The sequence below is a fragment of the Ambystoma mexicanum genome, chromosome 2p, assembly GCF_040938575.1.
Source record: "Ambystoma mexicanum isolate Mex_15411 chromosome 2p, UKY_AmexF1_1, whole genome shotgun sequence".
NCBI lineage: Eukaryota > Metazoa > Chordata > Amphibia > Caudata > Ambystomatidae > Ambystoma > Ambystoma mexicanum.
The window spans coordinates 1,285,070,591-1,285,098,373 of NC_090923.1; the positions used below are offsets into that span (position 1 = coordinate 1,285,070,591).

At 47.9% G+C, this 27,783-nt stretch overlaps 1 protein-coding gene across 3 annotated transcripts in view; it reads left to right on the plus strand.

Moving 5' to 3' along the window:
- RRN3 (RRN3 homolog, RNA polymerase I transcription factor) overlaps positions 1 to 27,783 on the plus strand; it is a 1,004,740-nt gene that overhangs the window by 715,975 nt on the left and 260,982 nt on the right. For all 3 annotated transcript variants that reach the window (XM_069645599.1, XM_069645600.1, XM_069645598.1), the window contains exon 14: positions 1,524 to 1,708. In XM_069645599.1, coding sequence (XP_069501700.1) covers positions 1,524 to 1,708 — 185 coding nt within the window. The remainder of the gene's footprint in view (positions 1 to 1,523; positions 1,709 to 27,783) is intronic.

The following is a 27,783-nucleotide window of genomic DNA, read 5'->3' on the forward strand; positions in this document are numbered from 1 at the left end:
ATAAAAACTAATAATAATAACATACTCCCTACCTCACCACCTTTGAAGCCCTCTCGAACCTGCTGCACAGGAGTCTAAAACCTCAACAAGAATACTTTCAAGCCCCGGGTGACATTATCCAACGTGTGGCCTATCAGAAGGGGCCATTGAAACACCATGGCATCATTCATCAGATTGACTCTGTATTCGGAAAGACCCAGACTGAGTTTTTGTACTGGAGATGTTATCCTGAGGGAAGGAAGATCAAACTGTTTTGAAAGCTTGCTGCTCATCTTAGACAGACTCTGCTTTGCATAATTGCCAGGTTGCGATACCTGAGAAGCGACCCAGGGAACCCTTTTGCCTGAAGGAGGACATACTGATGGTTTTCTGAGTCTTAGGAAACCTTAAAATGGAACCTATGCATTATCCAGGAAGAAACATTTAATACGCAGCCTGGTCAAAATATTGTGCATTGAGGGGGCAAGGTTGTTCAGTAAAATGCACAGGGAAAAAAGAAGCACTAGGATGTTTCCCATGGGTCATGCTAAGGTCTGTTTGTGATGTCTTTAAGGAAAGGTCTTTTTCATGTGCACCCTTTGAAAATAACGCGGAACCCAGAATAAAGGCCATCTGCCTTATTACGAGTATGACGGTCTGGAAAAATGTGCTGGTAACAATATGTACCGCCACCTTTTCCGGACCAGCATTCTCAGAGGATGCCGTTAGGGGCAGTGAACTACTGGCAGGCCTGACCTGTTGGTAAGTCCGGCACCTACCGGCAGATAATTCACCGAAGCACCGGCACCATTAACAACGTTGCTGGTGCTTCAGAGGTTCCCATCACATGGAGGCCTATGGGTCTCCATGGGAATGGGAACTTAACGTTATTCCGCCGCCTGTAATATCCCGGTAATACCGGGATGTCGGGTGACGGAAACGGTAAACCGAGGTTGCGGGTAATCCACTGTACTACTACTGGCGGCTTACTGGCAACCTCGTAATGAGGCTCCATGTCTCTGAATCTCCATTTACATGTCTGGCTGTGCTCCCATAAGTCTTCATAATACAGCACAAGCTGCACATTTTTATTATGCCTTCTTGTGCCCTGGATAAAGAGTCAGCAGGTAGTAGTACTGTTTGTCAGGCATGTTTCATTAATACATCTTTATTGCTTCCAAAAAGCATTTATAGGTTAAGTGCCAAATGAACATTTTTAAAACTGTTATCACAGGAAGGCCATACAAGTGATTTCTTTGTCATGTACATATTTTGTCATTGTTTAAATGCAGAGTTATATTCTGAATGTGTGATATTTGTTAAAATGGTGCAGAAGCTTAATTACGAAACAAATTTTAATAGGAAACAGTTAAGATTTATTTGTACATTCTTCATCTTTACCATAAATATACATCATGTAACTATCTGAAGGTGATGACTGAAAAAGCATATACAAAATTAGATACTATCTTTTAAATGTTCCCAGTGATTCTTTAATTTGTATTATCTTAATATGATGGGTTATTTTGTTTTATATTTCTTAGGACCGTTAAGGCTTGCCTAGATCTTCTGGTCAACTGGCTGCACACATACATTGGTAACCAAGATGCTGGAAACAAAGCTTTCTGTGATGTAGGTTTCCATGGACCATTTTACGCTACTTGTCAAGCTGTGTTCTACACCTTTGTTTTTCGGCATAAACAGATTTTGGAAGGCAACATGAGAAAAGGTGAGAGAAGTGAGATTTGTATCTAAAAACTAAAATGCTCACATCCACCATCACCTCACTTTCAGCATCCTCAGCATTAAGTATTTTAGAAGAGGCAGCACCTACATTGACTGTATCGATGCCAATAGGTTAAGATCTAACCCTAGATATCTGTCATGGTGCTTCTTGAAAACGAGCAGCAAAAAAGCATATGTACTTTAAAAGCAAAAACATATATGTGCCTCCTTTTTCCCTTTACTTCCCCCTCTCTCACCTTATATTCCATTCCTGTATTCCCCCAGAATGCGTGTGGGTGTAGGGGGAGAGGAGTGCGTTGGCCAGGGTTATTGTGAATACATAAAAAAGGCATAAATACTATCGCACATGGCCTGAAGAACACACCAACTCCAAAAGATGGATCAAGTATTTTTATTTGATTATTATTCAAGGGGTTCTCTAAGGGCTGACCTTCTCTATTTAACCTAGGGATGAGTATTCCCTTATCCCCAGGCTTGTCACTAAAGGTCGGTGACCCCTAAAATCTAATGGCTGTCTGACTGACGGTGATGGCCTAAAGGCAAGCACCTCATTTCTTGGAGTCCCCAGGAAACATTTTTGGCGGCCCATAACCTAGGGCCCCCAAAGGTAGTGTTCAATGATAGGGAACTTTCAGACACCTAGGCCACACTAACTCTAATGCCCTCCTCCTCTCCCTAAGACTTTCTCTGCCTGTTCTCCTTCTTACTTGTCCCTCCTTCTCCACTCCCTTTCAATTTCTACTCTTTGTTTCTGTTCTTCTTTCCTTTCCACCATACTGTCTATTTCCACTCTCCGATCTTACTCCCTCCTACTACTCTCCACACCACTACTACTCCCCTTGCTGCACTACTACCCATCTCTCCACTGAACTACTACCCCTCTCTTCACACTATTACTATCCCTGTCCACACTGTATGTATACCCCTCTCTTCGAGTGGATTGTGTCCTCCAATGTATTCCTCATCTTTGACATGTTGTGTCCAGCTTCGGCTGCTTCGGAAATTGGCTTGAGTTGATGTCCCTCGAAGGCCTCCGGTGATGTCATCGGATGTTATAAGTAGAACGCACAGCGCCCGTTGCCTCAGTTCTGTTTTTCCGCAAACGTGTTTGCTTCGTGAAACTCGGCGCGCCTCGTACTTCTGGAGGCTTTGCTGTTCACGTTTTCGCTATGTCCTCGTCTTCAACACTGACGACTCCTTGGTCCGGATTCAAGAAATGCCGGGACTGCGGCTTCAAGATGTCTATCATGGACCCGCATCGAGTCTGCCTGTGGTGCCTCAGCGAGGGCCATGACACGGATACCTGCTCCAAGTGTCAGTCTATGACCGGGAAGGTCTTGAGGGAATGAAAGGAGAAGCTCAGGGTAGGCAAGTTGTCCAGGCCCCATAAGTCCCGATCTGCTTGGCCTTCGACCGATGAGTCGAGAGGCGACTCTCCTCAGAGGAAGAAGGCCAAGCGCTGAAGGTCTCGTGTGGTTTCTGCTGCTCATCGTCCTCGTCGAAGCGTTCGAGGCGAAGGCACTGCCGGTCGCCTTCCTCGGCATCTTCCTCAAACGACACCCCCAAAAGGGTGAGATGCCGTCCAAGAAATCGACGCCAGCAGAATCGGAAGCATTCCATGTAGAAATGCTGAAGATTTTTGATAAACCGGGCAAAGCTCCGCCCGCGCCTTCTGTGGAATGCCAGCAGGGAGCGGTCTCGGCCGTATACCCACGCGCCCTCGAGCCCGGGTAAACGGTGTGATCCACATCGGGAGCCCAAGGTTTCTAAGGACCACTCAAGATGTGGAGAGAGGTTAAGGTCTTCGACAACATCGAAACCTTCCATACCTTCGAAACCCTCAAAGCCATCGACGACATCGGCACCACGCCAGTCGATAGTGCCCATCAGGTTTTCCACCACGCTCAGACCGTCGATGCTGACACCGCCGGTGCCGTCTGTGCCAGTTTTCCCGGCATAGTTACCTGTGATAGTGGAACCTCTGAAAAACGCGGTTCATAATTCTTAAGTCGACGACTGTGCTGCCTCCTGGTACTACACCTGACAAAAGGTGTTCCCCTCTACCGACAAATTATTTTTTTTAATTCCCTCACTTCCATTTTTGAGGAGGAGGAACGTTCAGATGAGGATGATGCCCCTTTTGGTCTCCAGTTTGGGACCCTTAATCTGCCTGAATGCCTCATTTCAGAGGAGAGTAGGATGCAGGACCTCTGTGAGTCCTTGCATAATGCTAGTGATATAGACACTTCTCCTGAGCTGCAGTTCGGCAAACCCGACCCTGGGGAGCATGCCGACTCCTCTTACAAGCAATTTATGTTGAGAGTTGTGGAATATCTGGGCTGGTCTAGACCTCCTGTGCATTATGATCAGGATGATTTTACAGACATTTTGGACAAGGGTCCACCTACAGATCCTGTTTTACCATTCCACGTGGCTCTGCAAAAAAAAGGGTGGCCAGGAATTGGGAGACCCCGAAGACTAATCCTGCGGTCAACAAGTCTCTTACAAGAAAATACCGCCCCTCCAGTAGCGACCCCGGCTACCTGTCAACTCACCCCACTCCCAAGAGTCTGGTGGTCCAGGCAGCCACGACTACCTTGAAACAGGCAGCATACCTTACTATCCCCCCTGATGGGGACGATAAGCACGTGGATGGATGGGCATGTAAGGTATTTTCTTCTGCCAGTATGGCGTTGAAGTCGGCCAACTCCACTTGTGCCTTGGCTACATTTTCGTACACTCTGTAGGAGTGCATATCTATGGCGGCAGAGCATATTCCCGTAGGGGAGGAAAGGGACCACTTCCTGGCTATTGTTAAGGACGGCAAGGAAGCCATGTGTGAGTTCCTTCAGTCTGGGTTGGATACTGCAGATACCAAGAAGATCCAGGGCTACCAGCAGTTGGATATGCCGTTGTGCTTGGTTGCGGAAGTCTGGGTTTCCACCTGATGTGCAGGCTAGGCTTCTGAACAGGCCATTTGATGGGTCTCATCTTTTTGGCAGCAAGGCTGACGAGAGCCTTCAGAAGTTGCAGACCTCAAAAGCAGCCGCCAAGTCTTTAGGTGCGGCTGTTCAACAACCTCAGCCTTTTCGTCCTAGTGGACAGCAATGGAGGGGTAGATCTTTTCACTACTACTGCTCATTTGGAAGGGCGAGAGGAATGGCCAATCGAAGAGGCCAACATAGGTTTCCTCGAAGTGGACGAGGGAGAGGTGCCAAGCCAGCTCAAGCAGCAGCCTCTTTACCATCGGCCTCTGCAGCAGCTGCTTCAAAACCGCTCTGAGGCCTTGTGTCACAGCTCACCAGTGGGGGGCAGGCTGTCTCAGCATCTAGAAGAATGGTAATACATTACTTCAGATGCTTGGGCTCTGGAAACAATAGCCCACGGTTACTGACTTTCTTTTATAACGATGCCTCGGAACAATCCTTCGGGGAATCACTCTTTGAGGCCTCCGGATCCGCTCCTTGTGCATGAAATATTGACCCTGCTTGAGAAAGGCGCTATAGAAACAGTACCTGTAGCGGAGAGAAACAATCATTCCTCAAGTTCTCAGGAGATTAAGACGGTTAGGGACCCACATAATCCTCATTGCTCCAGATTGGGCCAGGAGACTGTAGTACTCGGACCTTCTGGACATGTCCATCTATCCCCCGATACATCTTCCACAAAGAGAGGATCTTCACTCGCGAGAGGAAGGTCGAGTTCTCCATCCAGATGTCAACACTCGCAACCTTCATGCAAGGTTTGTGAAAGTTTGAAATATAAGGATTGGGACCTCCCGAATGACGTGATGGAGGTGTTGTTACGCTCACCTGGTATCCACGGGGACGCCACCCAGCCCAACTCTCGAACCCTCTCCCGGTCCCTTGGTAAGGCCTCTGGTTAAAGATGGGTCTGCAATATAGGAGAGCTGGATTCAATACGAGATTGTCTTTATATTTTTCCCCACCTCCTTTGGCCTCAACTCCTTCCTCCCCCTTGGGCCTTCTCCTCACCTTAATATTGTAAAAGGTGGATTCTCCGTCCTGCTCCTCGTGGCAGGGGCGCGTAGATGTGGGGGGCGAGCAGCGAACAATTACTTTACTGGTGCAAGCCCCCCTGTGGGAATCCAGGCCTGCTGTGACTCCGTAGGTTTGCTGCTTTACAGTCTTTATATGCAGTTCCTATGTTTCTTTTAGTTTGAATAATAATGTCTTGCTTCTTTCCTTTTAGGTATGAGAAGGTATTTTGGTGTTGTCATGCAGTTTGAAGACGAGCATGGGCTGGTAGGCGAAAGCGCGGTGTGCGCGAAGCTGTCCGGTGAGTAATGTGCGATGCACAGCGCTGTTTCTCCTTTTATATTGCTTACCTGTGTCTTTTCTCTCCTTGCATGTCAGGATGTTCCTCGCCGAGCGCCGTAATGTTCCAGCACTGATACTGACCAGGAGATGACTACCCAGGTAAGAATTGTGTGGCTTTCTTCGATCGGGAGGACACGTGAGTAAACGCTTACTAATGCTGTCTTTCTTTCTCCTCTTTCCAGGTTATGGTATTCCAGGCTGCATGTGGTGCCGGATAATGGAGTTTGTACCTTCAGGTGAGTGGAACTGAAGTCGGCGATGGATTGAAGACAGGATACTGTTCCACGTAAGTTTCGTAGTGTTCTTTCTCTCTCTGGAGGTCCTTGGTTTCACGTAAACTAGCATCAAAGAACTGGACACGGTGAGCATTACGCTGCCCACAGCAGAATAACGCGAAGCATGTTCTGCTGTTTCGGTGCGGTTTAAATAGTCCAGGTAAAATAGTCCCAGGCCTGCCACACCCAAAGTAGTCCAGGTAAAGTAGTCCCAGGCCTGCCACACCCAAATGACTAGACCGCATAGCTCAGTTCCTTGTAACTGAGCTATGTGTGTGCCTCCATGTTAGCTGAACCCCCTAAGTTAAATAGTCCCAAGTAAATAGTCCCATTCTAATGTTGGGCTTCATGATGGTTATGAGCCTGACTCCAGGAGAGTCTTGGATGAGATTTTAAGGCCTTTGACCTGGCCCTAACTGGAAGGCTGACTTGCCAGTGAGGGCACGGGTAAGGGTCATGACAGCGTTGCTTTTGGCCAGGTGGCCAGCAACTAAGCCTCCGTACCGTTGCCGTTGGCATGCATTTTGCGACTGGTGCAGAGAAAAGAATGTTGATCCTTTTCAGTGTTTGACCCCGGATGTTCATCCTTTTTGCTTTCATTAGCCCACAAGGGTCTTCAGGTGGGAACCATTAAAGGTTACCTAGCAGCAGTCTCTATCTTTAAGCGCTCATCTGAGGAATGCTCTTATGTCAAGATCCCACTGGTTACTCAGTTTCTAAAAGGGCTCACAAATGTGTTCCCGCCATCGTCTTTTCAGGTTCCGGTTTGTGACCTTAATTTGGTCTTAAAGTTTCTGGCGAGTGCTCCATTTGAACCATTGCACTCATGTCCATTGAGGTTGTTGACCTTTTAAGACTATACTATTGGTTGCTGTTACACCTACACATAGAGTGAGCGCGTTGCAGGCACTTTCTTCCAAGCCACCCGTTAATATATTCCACAAGCACACGGTGGTGTTGAGGGTGAGACCCTCCTTCCTACCAAAGGTAGTTTCAGACTTTCACTTAAGTCAGAAAATTGTGTTACCAGCCTTATATCCTCCTTCAAATCCTAGTAAGGAAGAAGAAAGGCTCCACAGGTTGGACCCTAAGAGAGCTTTAAGCTTTTATATTTCCAGAATGTCCAAAGTGAGAGTGGATGACCAGCTCTTTGTGGGGTATACAGGACACAGGCTAGGACAGGCGGTTTCTATTTCTCACTATTTCTGAATGCTATAGATTGGCGGGCAAGGACCCTCCTGAGGGCTTGCATGCTCATTCCACCAGAGGCATGGCCACTTCGACAGCCCTGCAAAGGGGTGTCCCTATTAAAAACATCTTTGAGGCTGCAACGTGGTCATCAGTACACACGTTTACTAAGCATTATTCCCTGGATACTTCCCATGCTCAGGATGTTGCTGTTGGTAAGGCAGTACTTTACTCTGCCCTTTGAAACACATATCTAAAATTCTTCACCCTCCTCCAATCGTGTATACTGCTTTGGGAGTCTGTCAAAGATGAGGAATACGTTGGCGGACACAATCTATTCGAAGAACAAGTTACTTAACCAACTGGTAACGTTCTTTCGACTGGATGTTCCTCCAAACGTATTCCTCATCTCCCTCCCAACCTACCCCTCTGTAGAATTTCCCATGCTATTACAGCTTTCGTTCCAACAAGGCTGAGTACGGTCAGGCCTGCTTTATGGGCATCTATGCTACACGATGTCATGATCCATCGATCAGGCCCCTTTTGGTCTTCCTGGTCCCTGGCACGGCGGGGGTTACTCGCTGTAGTACACCCAACATGGCTGTTTACACGGAACGCGGACTATCGACCTTTACGTCCTATGCAGCACGTTCTATAAATTAGCCACTCCCCTGTGGTTCCGCGCGTCTCAACGCTACCGATGTGTGGCCTGACGTGCTCCGTAGTTCGTTCTCCTGAACTGTGTTGCTTCCTGGTTCCCGGACCTTCCTCCTTCTCCTTTCCTACTACCTTCCTTGGTCCTGTCTCTTCCGCATTCTGCGCAGACCGCCTCTGTGTACTGCCTCCATTCCAAGCTTCCTGGAGTTCCTAGATCCCGGATGAAGAAGCTGAATGAATCCTGAAATCCGAAGACGGCCGAGCGGGCTTGTACAAGACCCGAACTGCTCGAAAGAAAACCCTGACAAAGAACTCTGCAAAACAGAGAAAACAGGTGAGAAAAGGGGAAACCTTTGACAGATTGAGACGCCAACTGACCGATCTTGATACAGACATGGAAGCGGCCGTCCAGGATCTTATGCGTGGCATGCAAGAGCCGACGACCGAAGTGCAAAACTTAAAGGCGGAAAACGCTGCGTTAAAACAATTGGTGTTATCCCGTGATTCCGCCACGAAGGAGAGTGTAATTCTAGGCAGCGTCGTTGATAAGTTCGACGGTTCAGCAAAGAGCCTTCGTGGATTCCTAGATTCTTGTTTGGTCCACTTTACATTTAAGCCCAGGGCTAAAGTGGGCTTTATAATCTCGCATCTTTCGGGGAATGCTTTAACCTGGGCCACCCCATTGGTTAACTCTGGTGATGCTCTCCTGGATGACTACGACGGCTTTATAGAGGCCCTCATGACCATGTTCGAATGCCCGGAACAAGTTTACAGTGCCCAGGAACGTCTACTCGACTTTCATCAGGGTACCCAGGACTTGCTCACATATGCCACACGCTTCAAACAGCTGGCTAAGGAAGCGGACTGGTCCTCTGAAGCTTGTTTTACTTTATTTCGAAGAGGGCTAAACGAAGAGATCAAGGATGAACTAGCCAGAGTGGCACGCCCGGGTTCCTTTCAAGCCCTAATGGATCTCGCTCTACAGATTGACTTTCGCATTCAGGAGAGAAAGGCAGAAAAGAAGAAAACCAAGTTACCACTCCAGAAAAACCCCATTGGAACCCCTTCGAGCTCAGAAGGCATTTCTACTCCAAACAATGAGCCTGAACCTATGCAATTAGGGGCCTTCCGTGGACCCATTACTCCACAAGAGAGGATGCGAAGGATTCATACTGGATTATGTATGTATTGTGCATCCGACAAACATTTAGTAAGAGAATGTCCGATTGCCCCCCCCCCCCCCCACAGCGCTCGGGAAACGCCAGCTCCCGATCCTAAACGGAGCGCAGGTTCGGGAGAGAGATGTCTGCTCCACCTCTATTCCATCCTTGAACTCTCCTGGACAAAATTCCTTGGTAATTTTACAGGCCTTCTTGACAACATCCAAGAAAGAAATATACCCCATCCTGGCACTGGTCGACTGTGGAGCTATGGGGGTATTCATAGATCATGAATGGGTCTTACAACATCATATTCCTTACAAATCCCGGACTATCATGCAACCTGTGGAAGCAATTGATGGAAGACCCCTTTCTTCCGGACCTATAACCCTGCAGACCAAGGAGATCGAGCTTGCTATAAATCAACATCGAGAAAGGATATGATTTGACATCATCAAGTCTGCCCATTACCCCATGGTTTTGGGAATGCCCTGGCTTCAAAGACACAACTCTATATCAATTGGGCAGCGGGATCCTTGTTCGTGGGTTCTGAGTTTTGTATGTCCCACTGCTTACATCCAGACCTTGATCCTACACCATCTAAGGAGTTTCCTACAACTCATCAGAACACAATCTCAGTTTCAAACATCATCCGAGTCCCGGAGGCTTACCAGGAATTTTCCGATGTTTTCTCCTCCGCCATTGTTCAGGCCTTACCTCCCCACAGACCTGAAGATTGTGCTATTGAGACGGAACCTTCCGCGGTGATTCCCTTTGGAAGGATGTTCATCCTATCAGAACCTGAAAAGAAAGCCCTTCGTGAATACCTGGATACTAATCTCGCAAATGGCACCATACGACCATCTAAATCTCCATCAGGGGCCTCCCTGTTCTTCGTTCCTAAAAAAGACACTAAAGAACTCGGACCGTGTCTGGATTATCGAGGTCTAAATCAATGTACTCTCAAGGGCCGCTATCCGTTGCCCTTGATCTCAGACATCCTGGAGGCAGTAAGAGACGCAGTTGTGTTCACCAAGCTGGATCTCAGGGGCGCCTATCATTTGATTTGTATCAGGGCAGGTGACGAGTGGAAGACAGCGTTTAGAACACCCTTTGGGCATTTTGAATACTTAGTCATGCCCTTTGGACTTGCTAATGTCCCAGCGGTGTTCCAACGTTTCATGGATCGAGTGTTCTCAGACATGCTGTTCCTTTTTGTGATTGTCTATCTGGATGATATTCTAATATTTTCGAAGGACCCTCTCAAGCACGAAGAACATGTGAAAGCAGTTTTACAACGCTTACGCGAAAATAAACTCCTGGCGAAGCCCGAGAAATGCATCTTCCATACTTCTACTGTTCACTTCCTAGGGTTTGTCCGTACTCCTGATGGTATCGGTATGGATCAGTCCAAGGTCAAGGCTATTTTATCCTGGCCTAGCTTCGCCTCAGTTAAACAGATACAATCCTTTCTGGGCTTGGCTAATTTTTATAGGAAATCATACCTTCATTTTCCGAGATTGTCCAACCAATAATTGCCTTTATTGAAAAAAGATGTGCCCTTTCATTGGACCATGGCCCAAGAGAAAGCCTTCCAACAGTTAAAGTCTGAATTTACACAAGCTCCCATTCTTGCTCAGCCTGATGTTAATCGACCATTCATAGTGGAGACAGATGCCTCCAATTACGCCATTGGAGCCGTTCTAAAACAGCAATTCAAGGATAGCTTGGAACATCCCATCTCCTACCTTTCTCTGACATTAACTCCTAGTGAAACCCATTACTCCGTCCTAGAGAAAGAGCTGCTAGCCATCCGTCAAGCCTTCACAGAGTGGCGTCATTTACTTCTAGGAGCCAAATTTCCGGTCCATGTCTGCACGGATCATCGAAACCTGCAAGTATTGCAAGCCCTGGAATGTAGGAATAGTCGCCAAGCCCAGTGGGCCATCTTTTTTGCCCAATATCAGTTTCAGATTCACCATGTCCCTGGAACCCAAAATGTGATAGCTGATGCACTTTCTCGTCGTCCAGACTATGAACCTCCGGAGGATCGGACATATCCCAAGATGTTTCCTCATACCATATTTGTAGCTCAAGCAAACAACCTCCTGGAAGAGATTTTCGTGCAAACTCAGACTTCGGAACTCTGGAAAAGACTTTCAGAGAAGAATCAATGGGACTTAAGAATCAAGGACGGATACTTGTTCAAGGATACTAACCTGGTCATCCCCACACGGAAACTACAACAAAGGATAATAAATCTCTGCCATGATACTCTTCACTCCGGTCATCGTGGTATTTCCAACACCCTCCGTTTAATACAAAGACAATTTTGGTGGCCCAAGATGAAGACAGACGTACAACTGTACATTCAATCTTGTTCCGTCTGTAATCAGAACAAACATGATACCCAGAACCCAGCAGGTCTTTTATTACAGCCAACTCCACCAACAAGACCTTGGGAAATCATAGCTACAGACTTCATTGTGGAATTGCCACCTTCCAGAGGTTATACCACTATCATGGTCACCATTGACCCATTCACTTACACGGAACGCAGACTATCGACCTTTACGTCCTATGCAGCACGTTCTATAAATTAGCCACTCCCCTGCGGTTCCGCGCGTCTCAACGCTACCGATCGCTGTGGCCTGACGTGCTCCGTAGTTCGTTTTCCTGAACTGTGTTGCTTCCTGGTTCCCGGACCTTCCTCCTTCTCCTTTCCTACTACCTTCCTTGGCCCTGTCTCTTCCACGTTCCGCGCAGACCGCCTCTGTGTGCTGCCTCCATTCCAAGCTTCCTGGAGTTCCTAGATCCCGGACGAAGAAGCTGAACGAATCCTGGAATCCGAAGACGGCCGAGCAGGCTTGTACAAGACCCGAACTGCTCGAAAGAAAACCCCGACAAAGGACTGCGCAAAACAGAGAAAACAGGTGAGAAAAGGGGAAACCTTTGACACACGAGGAGGGAAAAACAGAACTGAGGCAACGGGGCTCTCCATTCTACTTATAACATCCGATGACATCACCCTTGACGTAGGCCTTCGAGGGACATCGACTCGACGCCATCGACGCACGGCGCCCTCTGCCGAAGAATCTTCAAAGCAGCTGAAGGTGGACACAACATGTCAAAGATGAGGAGTACCTTGGTAGAACATCCAGTCGAACGAATGTTACCAGTTGGTAAGTAACTTGTTCTACTCTGATACTACTCACCCTCTCCACACCTTTCTCAGTCACTCTCCTTTCACCCTTCCACTCTCAACACAATGCATAACCTACTCTATCAGTCTCATTCTCAAATCTTCTCCACACACTCACAGCCCAAGTACCACTTTCTCTCACTAACCCATACCTCACCTTGCACATTCCTTCAACAATTCTCCTCCATGCCCTTCTCCACCGTCCTTCCACCGCCTGGTCTCTTGGTCTTCCTCCTTCTACCTCAACCTCACCCAAATAAACCACATTCCTGCTACCTGTCCCTCATCTTATCCTCCCTCTTCCCCCTCCACTGGCTACCTGCCTCACCTATTTCTTTGGCACAGCTTGTACAGCAAATATAGCTGTCATCCTGTGTACAGGGTTGTATGGACTCGGCCTACTGAAGTCTTGTGTGGCCCTCAGCAAGTGCTCAGGGTCATTACCGGCCTCATATTCCCCCTTACAAGGGAGTGATGGCTATTCGCACCCGGGCCGCCTTCCGGAGTACAAATAGTTTTAGAAAACGTATTTTGATTGGAGATCAGTATAGCGCATATTGGAAGTACCCAATCTCCTGTCATAAAAAAAAACAAGGATGTCCGCTGACATAGCAAATAGAGGAACTAATTTCTATGGCGAGGACGGAGAACAAGTGAGCACTGCAGGTGTGATGAAGGTAGGTGTTAAGACGGATTTACAAAATCAATCAAGGGTCAGTAGATTTTGAGAGGCCACCCCATTATGGAGAACAAGAAGACAGAGATTTTAGCCCATCCCAATCAAGATAAGGTAGCAGAACAGCAAGGCTTAGTCTTGGGATTTGAGAGTGGTCTAGGGCTGCAATGACCCTCCACAGAGCAATACCAATAATTCCACCGAGACAGGTAAATATAAAAATATACAATAATTTATTAGGCCTTTAAAATACACACTAAGCAAGTAAAACTTCTAGTCAAATATTGGCACACATCCTCTATAAAACCAATTTCTGGGGCTTGTGAATCTGCTTAGATTCACACGCCTTGCATAGGCTGCCAGCTAGTGGTTGACACAGAATATTACATATGTCTTTTCAAATTCGAAACTGTCAACAGGGGCATATACCTGTAACACTATCTCTATCCTATGTCTGCAGGGCACATGATCTTTCATGTGTCGACGTCCTACAATGTTTTTTCCAGCCATTAAGATTGGATGCTAAACTCAGAGTATCCATAAACAATCGTGAAACAGTCGAAACCCAATGATTGAGTTTGCAAGAGATCGCCACATAGTTCAACGGTGAGAGCTGCGGCACACAACACCTGACTCTCGCCGAAAGGTGCATCACACCGAAATGGCGATGCAGTAGGGAGAGTGGGGGATGGCCAAGTTAGGTGTCATCTTTGGATCTTCAGAAGGCTGCTCTTCTTTGAGAGATTCTTGGCACCAGCAAGGATCTGAAGAAATCTGTAGGGGTCCTCCTCTTATCTAAAATCCAAGCTGAAGCAAGTCCAAGCCAGTCAGTGGTATGGATCTGCCTCAAAACAAACAGCCAGTAGTTGGCCATTCAGGGACAGCTGCTGGTTTCACATGCGTCTCACACTGAGACTAACTGCCGCCAGGGATGTAGATTAAAACTAGACAGTTCCACTCCCCTTCCTGGGCCACACACATACAAAGTCTCAGTAGCGAGTGAAAACTATAGCTTTCCCGGGCAAGTCCATGACCTTAAAAGGACTTTCGTGACCTGAGAAGAACAAGCGAAAATCTTGTGGCACAGGAATTTTAGAGCACTAGCCATGTTTAGTAGTCGTATGCGGTGAACGCGAATATGCACACCAATATTGATGCAAAAACAGTAAAAATGTAACTACTGCCACCAGCTTGTCTTTAGGCACATATAAAGGTAACCAAAAATCCCATGTGTAAAAAGCTAGAGTGATACAAAGTGTCCCCATTTCACTGCGCTGTAAGGTGCTGTGTGCATTGTTAAAAAGTACAAGAATATTAAAAAAGGAAACATAGTTCCCAAAAAGGAAACCTAGTTCCCCAGTACTGTTAGTCTGAAGGACTAATCAGTTTCTCCATAACAAAAGGCAAGGGAAGTGAAGCTGAAGGTTTTACATCCCTTCAAAAAGTCAAGACAGGATAAAAACAGAACACAAATAAATAGGGTTCCATAGGAAACTATGGAAGGAAATTTGCAAAAAGGGAAATGTTTCCTAACAATTAGTGTTGGAAATATGAGACTAGGATGTGTGAACTTGTTTGTCAGCTACCCCTTGGAACATTTGTGTTATAGCTTAGGATAGCCGGGAAGTTGAGGACTTGTGAAGCTTAGATTTGGGAACTTTCAGATGGCCATCTTGTTGCAAATTACTTTGTAAATAGGTTGTCCCAGGAAGGCATTGTGGCTTGTAAGAATAGGTTGGGAACTTTATGATTTGGACAGTAGACTTTAAACGTGTTAGAACTTCTAGAGACGGCTCCACTTTGTGTTGGCCCTTCCAAGAGACAGTTTACTTTAGAATTATTCTTATTGTTGATAGAGGTTTACTACGTCCCTCTAGGCATTTGGTCCAAACCATTCCGTAACGAAGCTGTTAATAAAGTAATTCCCTTGAACCTCAACTTTGTGACACGTGTGACCTTGTTCGGCCTTACCAAAATAGATGCAGAAAACGTCACTTCCAGCACAAAAGGCACCACTTATTGTTAAGATGGATTTACACCGATGACATGACAGAATCGGCACCCGTGGTGAAATCTTCCTTTCCCCACCCCTCTTCAGTCACTATATAAGGTTTCTAGACCCCACTGTCTTCAAGTATTGCAAATGTTGAAAAACCTGGGGTTTAACCCAGATGCGGACCTCTTGCTCCCCATGTGCCTCTGAAAGGCTCTCCTTTTTCCCACTGATGTTGCCCAACAAGGCAGAAAAACATGCCTATTATTGCTGATGGTACTCTTATTCAAAGGAGCATTGCCTAGCATTTTGGTACTGCACTGCCCTTCTGGGTGGAACCAGACTGATGAGCAAATTGCTATTTTTCCTTTGGGAAAGGTATAGTGAGCTAAAATAGATGTAAACCCTTATTAGGTTCAACCACATCATAGAAGAAGTTATTTGGCTTTGCTTGCTCTCAGTAGAGGGGCTCCCCCATGTTTGCAACTTTTAAACATTATGATTGCATTTCCATTTGTATATACAATGTCCAACAGAACAATGTTATCAAGAAAGTGAGACTTGAATGTTGCCCAGCCCCTTGTAAGATTTTGCTAAATTGGAGCCGACTGAATTGATTATTACCATTGTCTAATGTGACATGAAAAGAGGTTTTTTGCTCCCGGCTATCTTGTTAGGCCGCAAGGACAGTCCCAAATAAAACAGAACCCCACTGAGGGCACTCAGCAATTTTTACTTGCCTTGAGAAAGACCCTATGGGTCGAAACACGTGTCGGCTGACCAAACTTGCACACCAAGTTTCTAACAGTGTTTCTCAAAACACATAATATATCTATGGAAAGAACCACTCAAGAAAATTATCGAAAATAAACGAATCATTTCGTACTAACCAGAGTGTTATGAATATCTTTTTCGGATCTTATAAACAAGATAGCCGGGAGCAAAAAACCTCTTTTCTTATCTACCAAACTGGGGCTCAGGCTAAACCCCAAAAAACCGCTCCTGTGATCTTGCCAAACTCACAATCACAATGCAATTGAAGCTCAGCACAGGCAGGTTCCATTCCTAGAAGCCTCAACCCACAGTGTCTAATGTGACATGGTCTCATTCGGGAGGCAAATGGATGGTGATTGGGAGAGCATGGTGGACGCTGCCCATCCAGCTATGCTGGGCCTGGAAGTAGTACAGCAGAATAAAAGATGGGTGTCCCCTTCATCGCCGACAGGGGGGGGAAATGATAACATTTGTAAAACAGTTGTCCTGTCAAGCGGAACTAACCTTGAATTAACACATTAATGCTTGACAGGCCTCCATCCAGAAGCACGGAGAAAAGGCTCAATCAGACCCAAACCATAAGAAATATTTGAAAAAATAAAAACATTTTTATTTTATAGATGAATGGATAAAAGACATATTAAATCTATTATGACCCATAATGCATATTAGGTCTTTCTCAATATAAATACAGTGCATACAAATCAAAGTGCTACATTTGTGATAGCCCATAATGTCATGAATCGCAGGGTGCGCCCCTTTTGGGCTTCATGGTCCCTGTCACAACAGGCTTGTACACATTAATACTTCCAATATGGCCGTCCAGCGTATTCCCTTCTCGCTCCATGCGTTGGACGTAGCCTTTCTCTATTTCTAGACCACGCCTTCCGCGGCTCCGCGCGTCTCAATGCTATTGCGAAGCAGCGACCAGAAGTGTGCTCCGTAGCTCGCGGTTCTTCTCTTTTTCCACACCCTTTTCCCTTCCTTGACTTCCCCCTTCTTCTTACCTCCTGGATTCGAGTTCTAGCGAACTTGCATTGCCTCCTGGATTCCTGGATTCGGCCTCCTGGAAAACTGAACGCATTCTGGATTCGGCAGAGACACGGGCCGCCTTCTTCAAAACCCACTCCATCCATAAGAAGACATCAACCAAGGACGCCGGTAAAGAACGGACTCGGGTGAGTAGGAGGGAACTCCTTGACACATAATGCATACTAGGTCTATACAATATGAATGAAAAGCGTATAAGCTCAAGGTGCTACTAGAGCCTTTTAGTAGACCGGCCAAAGGGGTCTACAGTCCACCCACACAGTTGGGAAGACAGGTCGCTGAATTTGAGCAAAGGGAATCACACGAAAAGGGGGACCGGTATTCACAAGTGTGTCTGTGAAAATGTATTTCAAACTATGCATATAAAACGTTCAGTCAAATATTGCATTGTTGAAGATTAGGCAGAAATACACAGTTCATTAAAATGGGGGTGCTATGCGTCAACTACACTAACCTAGGGACCAAAAAAATTGGTTATAATATAAAAGGTCAAACCTAGTAATATTTATTACATAGCATTGGTAGTTTCGACAGGATAGTTCTTCTAACTGGACTCCAGTTGATGCCTGTCTTCTTCAAGACAGTGCACTCCCTTATGTATTGTGCACCACATAATAAAAGTGAATTCAGATACACCAAATCGTTAAGATAAATGTAGGGCAGACAGAAAATGGCATCAATATTTGTCAACCCTGTAGAAAAGAAGAAAAAAACAATGGCTACATTAAAACCTGGTCTAAATGAGACTAAACTGACAAGCTTACTACAATCGCAGAAGTACAGAGGAGCATAAATGTATAAAGGGAGAATGATAAATACCATATTCTCGACCGGAAGAGCTGAAACGAGCATCATATGATTGCTCCCAATAACGTGTCAGCCAAAAACCGTGCATACCCCAAGTTAGTAGGTCTGTGGAGACACAATACAAGGACATATGCTTCAACTGGGAACCAATTCACCAATTGCCAATTGTGAAGTAAAATGGCCACAAGTACTTTAGTGGCTAACTCGTCTGGCCCAATCTGGCCGTGAATTAAAATAATCAACAACTCACCTACAGTAGGTGCTCAGTTTCACACACTTGTGATGGGCTCAAAAGAAACCGACTTCACTGGGAACATCATCTTGATGTGGAGAGTTCTATAGTCAGAAAATGTGTGTCCCATCAGGTGCCGTAATCTTGCGCTGAAATCGTGGTCCTGTATGTCAAAAAGCAAACCAGAGGGAGAGGCATATTTATGGAGTGTCCAAAAAATAGCCATCATAAGTAAATTGTCATCTGGCAAGGTCAATAGGGAGGACACTAATTTTGAAGATGAGAAAGGAGGCACCTCATTATACTACATCGAGTATTTAATCTACTTGAGCGGTGGGTCTCCACTCTGCTAAAACATAGTTCGCGCATTCTCTCAGCACCAGATCTTAAAATATTAGTGAGTATTACACAATCTACATTCTCTTACTGGGACTGCTTCCCAACTGCAGCGCACTTAATCAGGGCAAGCGAGATAGTAAATGGCCCAAAACCTACTTGCAATCTGCTGCGGTATTTAAGAGGACTGTCTCCGCTTGAATTTGCGTGTCAAAATCTATACCCCGCCTCGTCCGGTCATGAGCATGCCTCTCGTTGATCTAATTATGCAAAAAGCGGCATGACGTGTCGCATGTGTGACTGCAGGTACACTAGACCGTCAAACGAAGTTGTAGAAATTGTTCTCAAGTCCATTTGATGAATGCGCAGCAGTCGTAAGCAGACTGCATAAGTAAATACAGATGATCAGAATTAAAGTACCAGCCACCAATTTAAATGTTGAACTTCAGCAATATGTGTCAAACTATGTCGAGTGTTTCGGGCATAGTAAAAAGGCAAAAAAGGGAAAGAAAAAGAGCACCTGGCGAAAGGCGCACACAAGCTTTGAGTTATGACAAAATAGTCATTCATTTTAAATCTGTGAAATAGCATTAAAGGGTACCACAAATTGCATGTACCAATCAGCTTGTGTTAGAGACATTGGGGGTCATTACGACCTTGGCGGTAAGAGGTTAACAGCGCCGGTAATGGTGCCGGAGCCGTCAACCCTTTACTGCCCCATTGCGAGTCTGCTCGCTGGATCCGCAAAGTGCGCCTTGTAAAACCAGGTGCCCTTAGCGGGTCCCGCTAGCACACCAGGGAGCTAACAACGGGCCCGTTATTAACGGGCCCGTTGTTAGCTCCCTCAGCATTCCCATTGAGCCCTATGGGGGCTTGAATGGGAATGGTGTCATGGGTATCAGGCAGGTAGCTTGGGCAAGCTGGGTGGAGGCTTGGCAGGCCTGGCATAGGCACACAAAGAACCCATAACAAATCCCTCCTTTCATTCCTTCCTAGTGTTTGTAGTAACTTCCTGGTTACCACTTCCTGTTGCCAAACAGGAAGTGCATGATAATTCATGAGCTCTCTAGTGTTTAGGTGTGGCTGGCTACATAAGCCACACCGAAGATTCTTCCAGTGCTTCGTGTTGCTTACTGTGAGCTGTATTAGCAACACACTTGCCGTGCTCTGGATCAGCCAGCATCTGCTTACCTGCTCCGGATCATCCTGTTTCTTCTTACCTGCTCCGGATCATCCTGCTTCTGCTTACCTGCTCGGGATCATCCTACTTCTGCTTACCCGCTCCGGATCATTCTGCTTCAGCTTACCTGGTTCTTACTCCACGCCGCAGCTATCGCCAGTCAAGAGGGGACTTCTACACCGGCACCTGTAAGAACAAAGAAGTACTGCGTTAACACGCGCACATCAGTAACGCTGCGCATACTCACCGAATCTTCCCGTGACGCTGGAATCCAGGTTAGTTGTACAAGCACATAAACCCCTGTAAAAGAAAGAAGAGACATTATTCATTGCGCTCGCCCTAACAACGTGGACACTTATTTCACTGAGCTCTCTCTCTCTACGCGGTGCATACTTACCAAAAGCCTCAGTGCAAACTTACCTAACCACCAAGTCTCCAGTAGCGCTGAACCCAAACTCGAGGCACTAATACCAAATAATTTCTCCTGCAAGGGAGAGAGAGAGACATTACCAGGCGCGCTCGAATTGAAGGCGCTGCGCAAACCTACCAGCAGCTAGCTTCTACACGCAGCGCTACTCACCCACAAAAATACCGGCAAACAAAGACAATACGGACAATTTTGGACACTCAACATTCTCTGCGTAACGTTCACTTGTGGGAAGGACTTTCTAGCCAGTGAAGAAACTGGCGCCTTGAACTCTCGGCCTCGCTGTGAAGGCATAAAACAGCGTTTGGCATCTGAACTCAGCCTACAGACATTGGCACCAATCACATGAGTGAATCGCGCCCCTGCGAATGCAGGATGGAGTGCACACCCTACTAAAGATCCAGGTATTCCTCCGGGTGAAACAGGGGAAGTGAAGACTCGGGGTCAAGGGAGGCTCGTCCATCGCTCCTGCAGAGACACAGGTGAGTGTGACAAACGGAGATGAACCGGGTCCGGGTACCTTGAATGAGCAATTACCGGGTCCTCCAAGGTAGGACCCGGTACCCAGTAAGGGGGTAATCATGCCGCAAATTGCCGCTTGGTTACCTCCTAGGTCGTAATGACCCCCATAGAATACATGTGCCAATCAACCGTCGTTGGTAAGCAGACAAAATGTATAGTGTCCGTAATTGGGATGGAGGTATAAGCAATGAAACAGTGTTAGGGGCTAGCTGGCCTTGCTTGAACTGATTTGTATCTTAAGAAAGCTTCCATAATGACAAGCTCCAACTGTCCCCTTGGATGTTATGTTGGACAAATTGTATTGTGATGTGGCCATACACAACATAAAGGCTCAACCTATAAATGGAAAGAAGGCAGGCATGTAGGCATTTATAAATCAAGAGCCCAGTATCCATTCTTCTTGAAGGTTTAGCCCGACTAGAAAACTCTGTGTGTTATAAATCCACCATTGTTCACGAGTGGAAAGCCCATTGGCAGTGGAATACATATCTACACCTTTGACCAATTCTGAAACCAGCGCAACTTCGTACCAGGGAGGGCAGGAGCCCATCCCTCTTCTCAAAGGCAACTTCAGGAGAAGTGTGCCACATCCGTGTCCTTGCCGACACATCAGTGTATTTTTTGCCCGTTCTGCCTGATTATCCCACATTGCGACCAACTCTAATCTATCAGGTTTGCTGATCGCTGATATTGCTGTGTACAACCAGCTGTTTTGTGCACTTGTTGATTGAAAACCACGAGAACACTTCCCTAAAATGGCTGCGACCCGCAATTGTTTTCCAGTTGCCTAGCAACCACACGAGCATCGCTGCTTGTTTTGATTGGGCCCTCCTATTTTGAAAACTAGGAAGCCGCGACCGGAAGGCGGCAGCCAGCCCAACACTCGCAAGGCCCGCCTCTTAAGGCCAGCGCCTGTCTCAAGCCTGTCTATGCTGCATTGGAGCTGCATGGAGACTCCCCTTCAACAACTTTCACCTCGGCTGGGGTAAGCTACTTGTACCAAGTAATGTTTCCGGAACACTAGACCCTCATCGTTACTTCAAGTATTGCCAATAACTGTCTATCTAACCAATACTAAAACTGCCTTCTCATCAATTTTATACCGCGCAAACATTGTTAGTTATCAAATGGAGTTACCAAGCCAATACCCACCTGTATTTTACAATATCGCTAGTACCTTTCCTGTTGTGAGCCTGTCTGAAGCCTCATGGGCAATGGGACCCCACACGCGAACACCCCTCCTGTAAGAACGGCCTCATTTCTCTGCATTCAGAGCCTCAGATCACCTGTACCATATGGTCCCTGTAAGCCCTGAACTAACGCTTCCCACTAAAAAAAGGCAGTTCTGCCCGTGCCCATCACGGCACGACTTTGAAATGACTTGGTCACTGACCCACATATTCGCAGTACTGACATATGGTGTCTATCTCGCTTAAAATGCCACCTGCCTTCCTATGCTCCACATCTACACTTGTAGCTTACCCTTATGCACCTAATCTACTTATCTACGCTAATAGACTATCTTTCATTACCGGCACCTGCCTTTCCTGAACGTACTCAAAACACATTTCACATACTTGCCTGTTTCCAAAATCAGTTCATAACAATGTATGCTATATATGCCTTGCCCAACCTAGCCACTGTAAACGCATTGCACCTAGCCATGCTGTAGCCATGCAGATCCTAGCCTGTGACCACTGTGACCATTGAAACAGTATTGCATCTAGGCACATGTACCCATTGTGAATCTAGATTGCTGTGCATACTTTGAACCTAGCTCCTGTGCCCATGCTGATCCTAGCCTTGTGAACACTGTGACCATTGTAATAGTATTGCATTCAGGCATCTAGGCATCTGTGCTTATTTTGAATCTAGATATTTATGCATCTGTGCTTATTAACCTTGGCTTCAAAGACCCATCAGATCAGAACGCCACGCAGATTAACAACTCCCTTGAGGAGTTAGGGTTCACCCAAAAGGTAACAAATGCTACCCATACTAAAGGTAGGACCCTCGATTGGATAGCACAGCACAACTGCCTGACATCCATCACCTCCATAACCACCACCTGATCTCCTTCTCCCTAGAGGCTACTGCTCTCCTACATGCTGATAGCATAGCTCCCGCCATTCCCACTAGAAACAAAAAAAACATTAAAGCCGATAAACATACTCCCCTGATTCTTCCCACCTTGAATTCTCTTCCCGCCTATACAGACCCATTTACCTTGTTAGAAGAGTACAACAAAGTAATGCTATCTGCATTAGACGCCATAGCACCATTGAAAATCAGAAAGCGCAAACCGAAAAAACATGTGAATACTTGGTTCGCTCCTCACCTGAAAGCAATCAGACTAAAGAAACGCAAAAGTGAACAAATCTGGGGACTAGAGCCATCTGTCACCAATAAAAATAACCTCAGCAAACTAGCTTCACCTTACAAAAAAGAAATTATCCTTGCCAAACAAGAGTCTTACAACCTACGTATTACTCAAGCCAACTCAAATACCAAGGAACTGTTCACTATACTCAGAGATAAAAAAACGCCCATCCAATGCCCTGACACCTGTCTCAAGGACAAAAGCTGGTACACCAGCATTCAGAGTGCCCTATCTAACAAGATAACTACCCTCCAGTCCAAGATTAACAATAAAAAAGAGACTCTCCTTCTGGCCCCTAACCTCAGCAAAATCTCTGCACCCCCGACCCCGATGCCTCCCAGTCTTCCTACTCTACCTACACCACACTTCAACTTCAAGAAAGTATCCACCCTAGAAGTTGAAAAAGTCATCCTTACCCTCAAACCGTCCAACTGCCACGGCGTCCCTTGCCCAGCACAAATTATAAAAGATGCTGCACGCAACCTCTCCCCATTCATAGCCAAACATATAAATGCCTCCTTCTCCACTGGCACCATCCCCAACAACCTTAAACAGTCATGGGTCCTCCCACTTCTTAAAAAACAAACACTTGACCCGGCTATACCCACAAACTATCGCCCCATCACCACAGTCCCATTCTTGCTTAAAAATCCTAGATAAGGTGGCGTACCTCCAAATCCAACAATATCTGGAATGCAACCATTTCCTAGGGGTACGTCATTCAGGTTTTAGACCACAACACGGAACGGAAACTGCACTTATTGACCTTAAAGCACAAATAGACGCACTGAGAGACAATGGCAAGACAGCACTACTACTGCTACTCGATCTCACAGCGTTCAACATGGTCGACCGTAAGATTCTTTGCAACCTTCTGGACTCAGCCATTCACTTCGAGGGGATTGGGTCCTCCGACGTATTCCATATCTATATCTATGACAGTAATCACCACAGCTGTGCTGCTTCGGAAAATCTTTCGCGTCCTGCGTCGATGGCGTTGATACGCCGCCCTCGAGGACCTCCGCCGACGTCACTGGATGTTATAAGTAGGACGCACGACGCCCGTAGCGTCAGTTCCGTTTTTTCCGTGAACGTGTTCGCTTTGGAGATCTCGGCGTGCCTCGACTCTTTGGAGTTTCGGTTCTTTCGGTTCTTCGAACCTGTTCGTTTGTGAAGTTTAAGTCCTTCGACATGTCTACCTCTTCTTCCACCCCGCGTCCGGGCTTCAAGAAGTGCGGGGACTGCGGGTCCAAGATGTCGGTGACGGACTCGCACGACGCCTGCCTCTGGTGCCTCGGGGAGGCCCATGACACGGATGATTGTGTCGGCTGCCAGTCGCTTACATCCAAAGCCTTGCGGGAGCGCAAGAAGAAACTGTCGGTCGGTAAGGTGTCCAAGCCCCGGAAGTCGAGGTTCACAGGGCTTTCGACGGACGATTCGAAGGGCGCCTCTCCGCATCGTCGTCGGAACTCCTGTGGGTCTCAGTCCCGGAGTGGGTCCCGCCACTCCTCTGCCTCTTCGAGGCACTTCCGGAAGCACCGTCATCGGTCGACTTCCCCGTCCTCATCCGAGGACTCCGCCCGTTGGCGGGTCGCTTATCCCACCAAGCATGCAACGCTGGAGGAATGGGCTTCCTTCGGTAAGAATATGCTAGCGATTCTCGAATCACAGGGCACTGGTCTGTCTGCGCCTCTGAGTGGGGTCAGTCGTGATCGGACTAGAGACACCACTCGTACGCCTACGGGCTCGGGTGGTCGGCACGATTTGTGGAAGCGGTCCCGCTCGGACAAGGGGAATCGTTCTAGTCATGCCCGTTCCAGGTCCCGGTCCTCGATGCGCTCGAGACCGTGTGAGCCTGTGATGTCTTCGAGGATGACGTCGACGCCTGTGGCGCCGAGGTCATCGAGGGACTCTCTCGAGGCTCCGCCTCCGAGGAAGTCCTCGACGCCATCGGCGCCCAGGATGTTGAGGGACACGCTCGTGGCTGCGCCCTCGAGGCCTGTATCGACGCTGTCGATACTGTCAGCGCTGCGTTCGGCGCCGACGCCGATTCTCTCGGGGGTACCCCGGGGCACGGTGGAACCGCCTAGAAAGGCTCTGGCCAAGGTCAAGCATGGCTTTGTTTCCCATTCTGTGCCCACTTTCCACCATCTTGAGTACATTTCGGAGGTGGAGAGGGCTCTCATGATGGCATGGTTCCTGATACGGTGCCAGATGAGATTCTCTCGGGCCATAGCCAGATTGAGGACCTGCGTCAGTCCCTACACGACGCCAGTGGTCTGGACACCTCTCCGGAGGTGGAGTTTTGTAGGCCTGAGCCTGGCACCCATGCCGACTCCTCGTACCGGCACCTTATGTCTAGGGTCACCGAGGACTTGGGGTGGTCTGCTCCCCCAGGGGATTTTCTTCAGGATGACCTCACGGATATCCTCGACCAAGGTCCACCAACTGACCCGGTACTGCCGTTCCATATGGCTCTATGGACTGCTCCGAAGAGTCTCCCGGCAGTGGGCAAGTCTTTGCCGTGAAAATACCGCCCAGCCAGTAGCGACCCCTGCTACTTGACCAAGCACCCCACTCCGGAGAGTTTGGTGGTGCAGGGGCTACGGCCCCAGCAAAGCAGGCGTCGTATCCTACCATCCCTCCTGAAAGGGACGACAAGCATTTTGATGGTTGGGCGAAGAAAGTGTTTTCTTCAGGGGGTAGGGCTCTTCGGCCAACTCAGTATGTACCTTGTCAGTTTCACGCATACTCTGTGGAACTGTGTTTCCTTAGCGGCTGAACATATTCCCGAAGGGGACGAACGGGATGGTTTTCTTGCTATGGGCCAGGAGGGCAAGGAGGCCATGTGTGAAGCCGTTCAGTCGGGTTTGGACATGGCAGATTGCGTCAGCCGGTCCATGGCGGTGAGCACCGTAATACGCAGGTTTGCGTGGTTGCGGAAGTCGGGTTTGCTCCTGATGTGCAGGCCCGGCTCCTCCTCATGCCCTTTGACGGTGAACATCTTTTTGGCAGAAAGGCTGACGAGAGTCTTGAGAGGTTGCAGACCTCCAAAGCTGCAGCAAAGTTGTTGGGCGCTGCAGTTCGCCAACCTCTGCCTTTTCGTCCTAGAGGACAGCAACGGAGGGGAGGTTCCTTTCGTTATTACTCATTCTTTGGTAAAGTGAGAGGAGCTGCCAGTCAAAGAGGCCACCGTCGGAGTGCCAGAGGTGGAACGTAGGGTACTCGACGTGCCAAGGCCGCTTGGGCAGTTGCCTCTTTGCCCTCAGGCACTGCCGGTGCCGCTTCAGCTCAGTCATGAGGCCATGTCCCATGGTTCGCCGGTTGGGGGAAGGCTGGCGCAGCATCTTGTCGAATGGTGTGCCATTACTTCAGATGTGTGGGTTCTGGAGATCATAGCCCACGGCTGCTGTCTTCCCTTTCGGCAGAGGCCTCACGACAATCCACAGGGGATCTCTCGTTGCAGAGTCCGGATCCGCTCCTTGTGCAGGAGGTTGAAGCCCTGCTGGAGAAAGGCGCCATAGAACTGGTGCCTGTAGCGGAGAGGAACAAGGGATGGTATTCCCCTTATTTTTTGATTTCCAAGAAAGATGGGGGATTGAGACCCATCATGGACTTGCGCGGTTTGAACAAAGTCCTCAGGAAGGACAAGTTCAAGATGGTTACTCTTTCTCAAGTCCTCCAGGCCCTTCAACTTCAGTACTGGTTGGTGTCTCTCGACCTCAAGGACGCTTATTTTCATGTGCCTATCCATCCAAAGCACAAGAAGTACCTGAGGTTCGCGGTTGGCGACTCGTACTTTCAGTTTTGGGTCCTGCCATTCGGATTGACCTCCGCCCCGAGGGTCTTCACCAAGCTCATGATAGTGGTGGCAGCGCATCTCAGGAAAGGGGGGATTCACGTCTACCCATACCTGGACGATTGGTTGATCAGGGCGCGCTCTCCCGAGCAAGTCCTGGATAATTTGTCCATCACCTGCCACTCCCTCCACTAGCAGGGCTTCTCCCTCAACTTAAAGAATTCCCACTTGACGCCAACTCAAAGGCTCCAGTACATCGGAGCAGTGCTCGACATGTCCCTGGGGCAGTGTTTTCCTCCCCAGGTGAGTGCTCATCACATTCAGCAGATGGTGCACAAGTTTCAGCATGCCCAGAGTCTCCCAGCGTTCGAGTTCTTGAGATTGCTTGGCCTCATGGCATCCTGCATTCTTCTGGTGCCAGAGGCCAGGATGCGGATGAGATCTTTGCAATGGGCACTCAAGCTCCAGTGGTCTCAGTCCTCCGGCAGGATGTCGGACCCTGTTCAGGTGCCGTCCTCGGTCGCCCAGGACCTTCTGTGGTGGGCCGTCGAAGGCAATCTGATGAAGGGGGCTCCATTTTGGCTACCCTGGCCTGAGGTGACGATCGTGACGGACGCATCCCTCACCGGATGGGGAGCTCATGCCAACGAGTTGACAGTCAGCGGTCGTTGGTCTCCGTCGGAGTCCAGACTCCATATCAATCTGTTGGAGCTGAGGGCCGTCAGGCTTGCCCTGATGGCCTTTCTGCCGAATGTGCGAGGAAAGAATGTCCTGATCCTGACGGACAACACAGTGGCCATGCACTACCTCAACAAAAATGGGGGGGCAGGGTCACTTCCTCTGTGCAGGGAGGCGATGCAGCTCTGGTTCTGGGCAATCCAGCAGGAAGTTTCGATCTCGGCAGTTCATCTGGCCAGAGATGAAAACGAGATGGCGGACGCTCTGAGCAGGCAGAGCGCGATCTCTCACGAGTGGGAGTTGTCTCAGGAGATTCTCCTGGAGATCTTCACCCTTTGGGGGACCCCTCAAGTGGATCTCTTCGCCTCCAGTGTCAACCGGA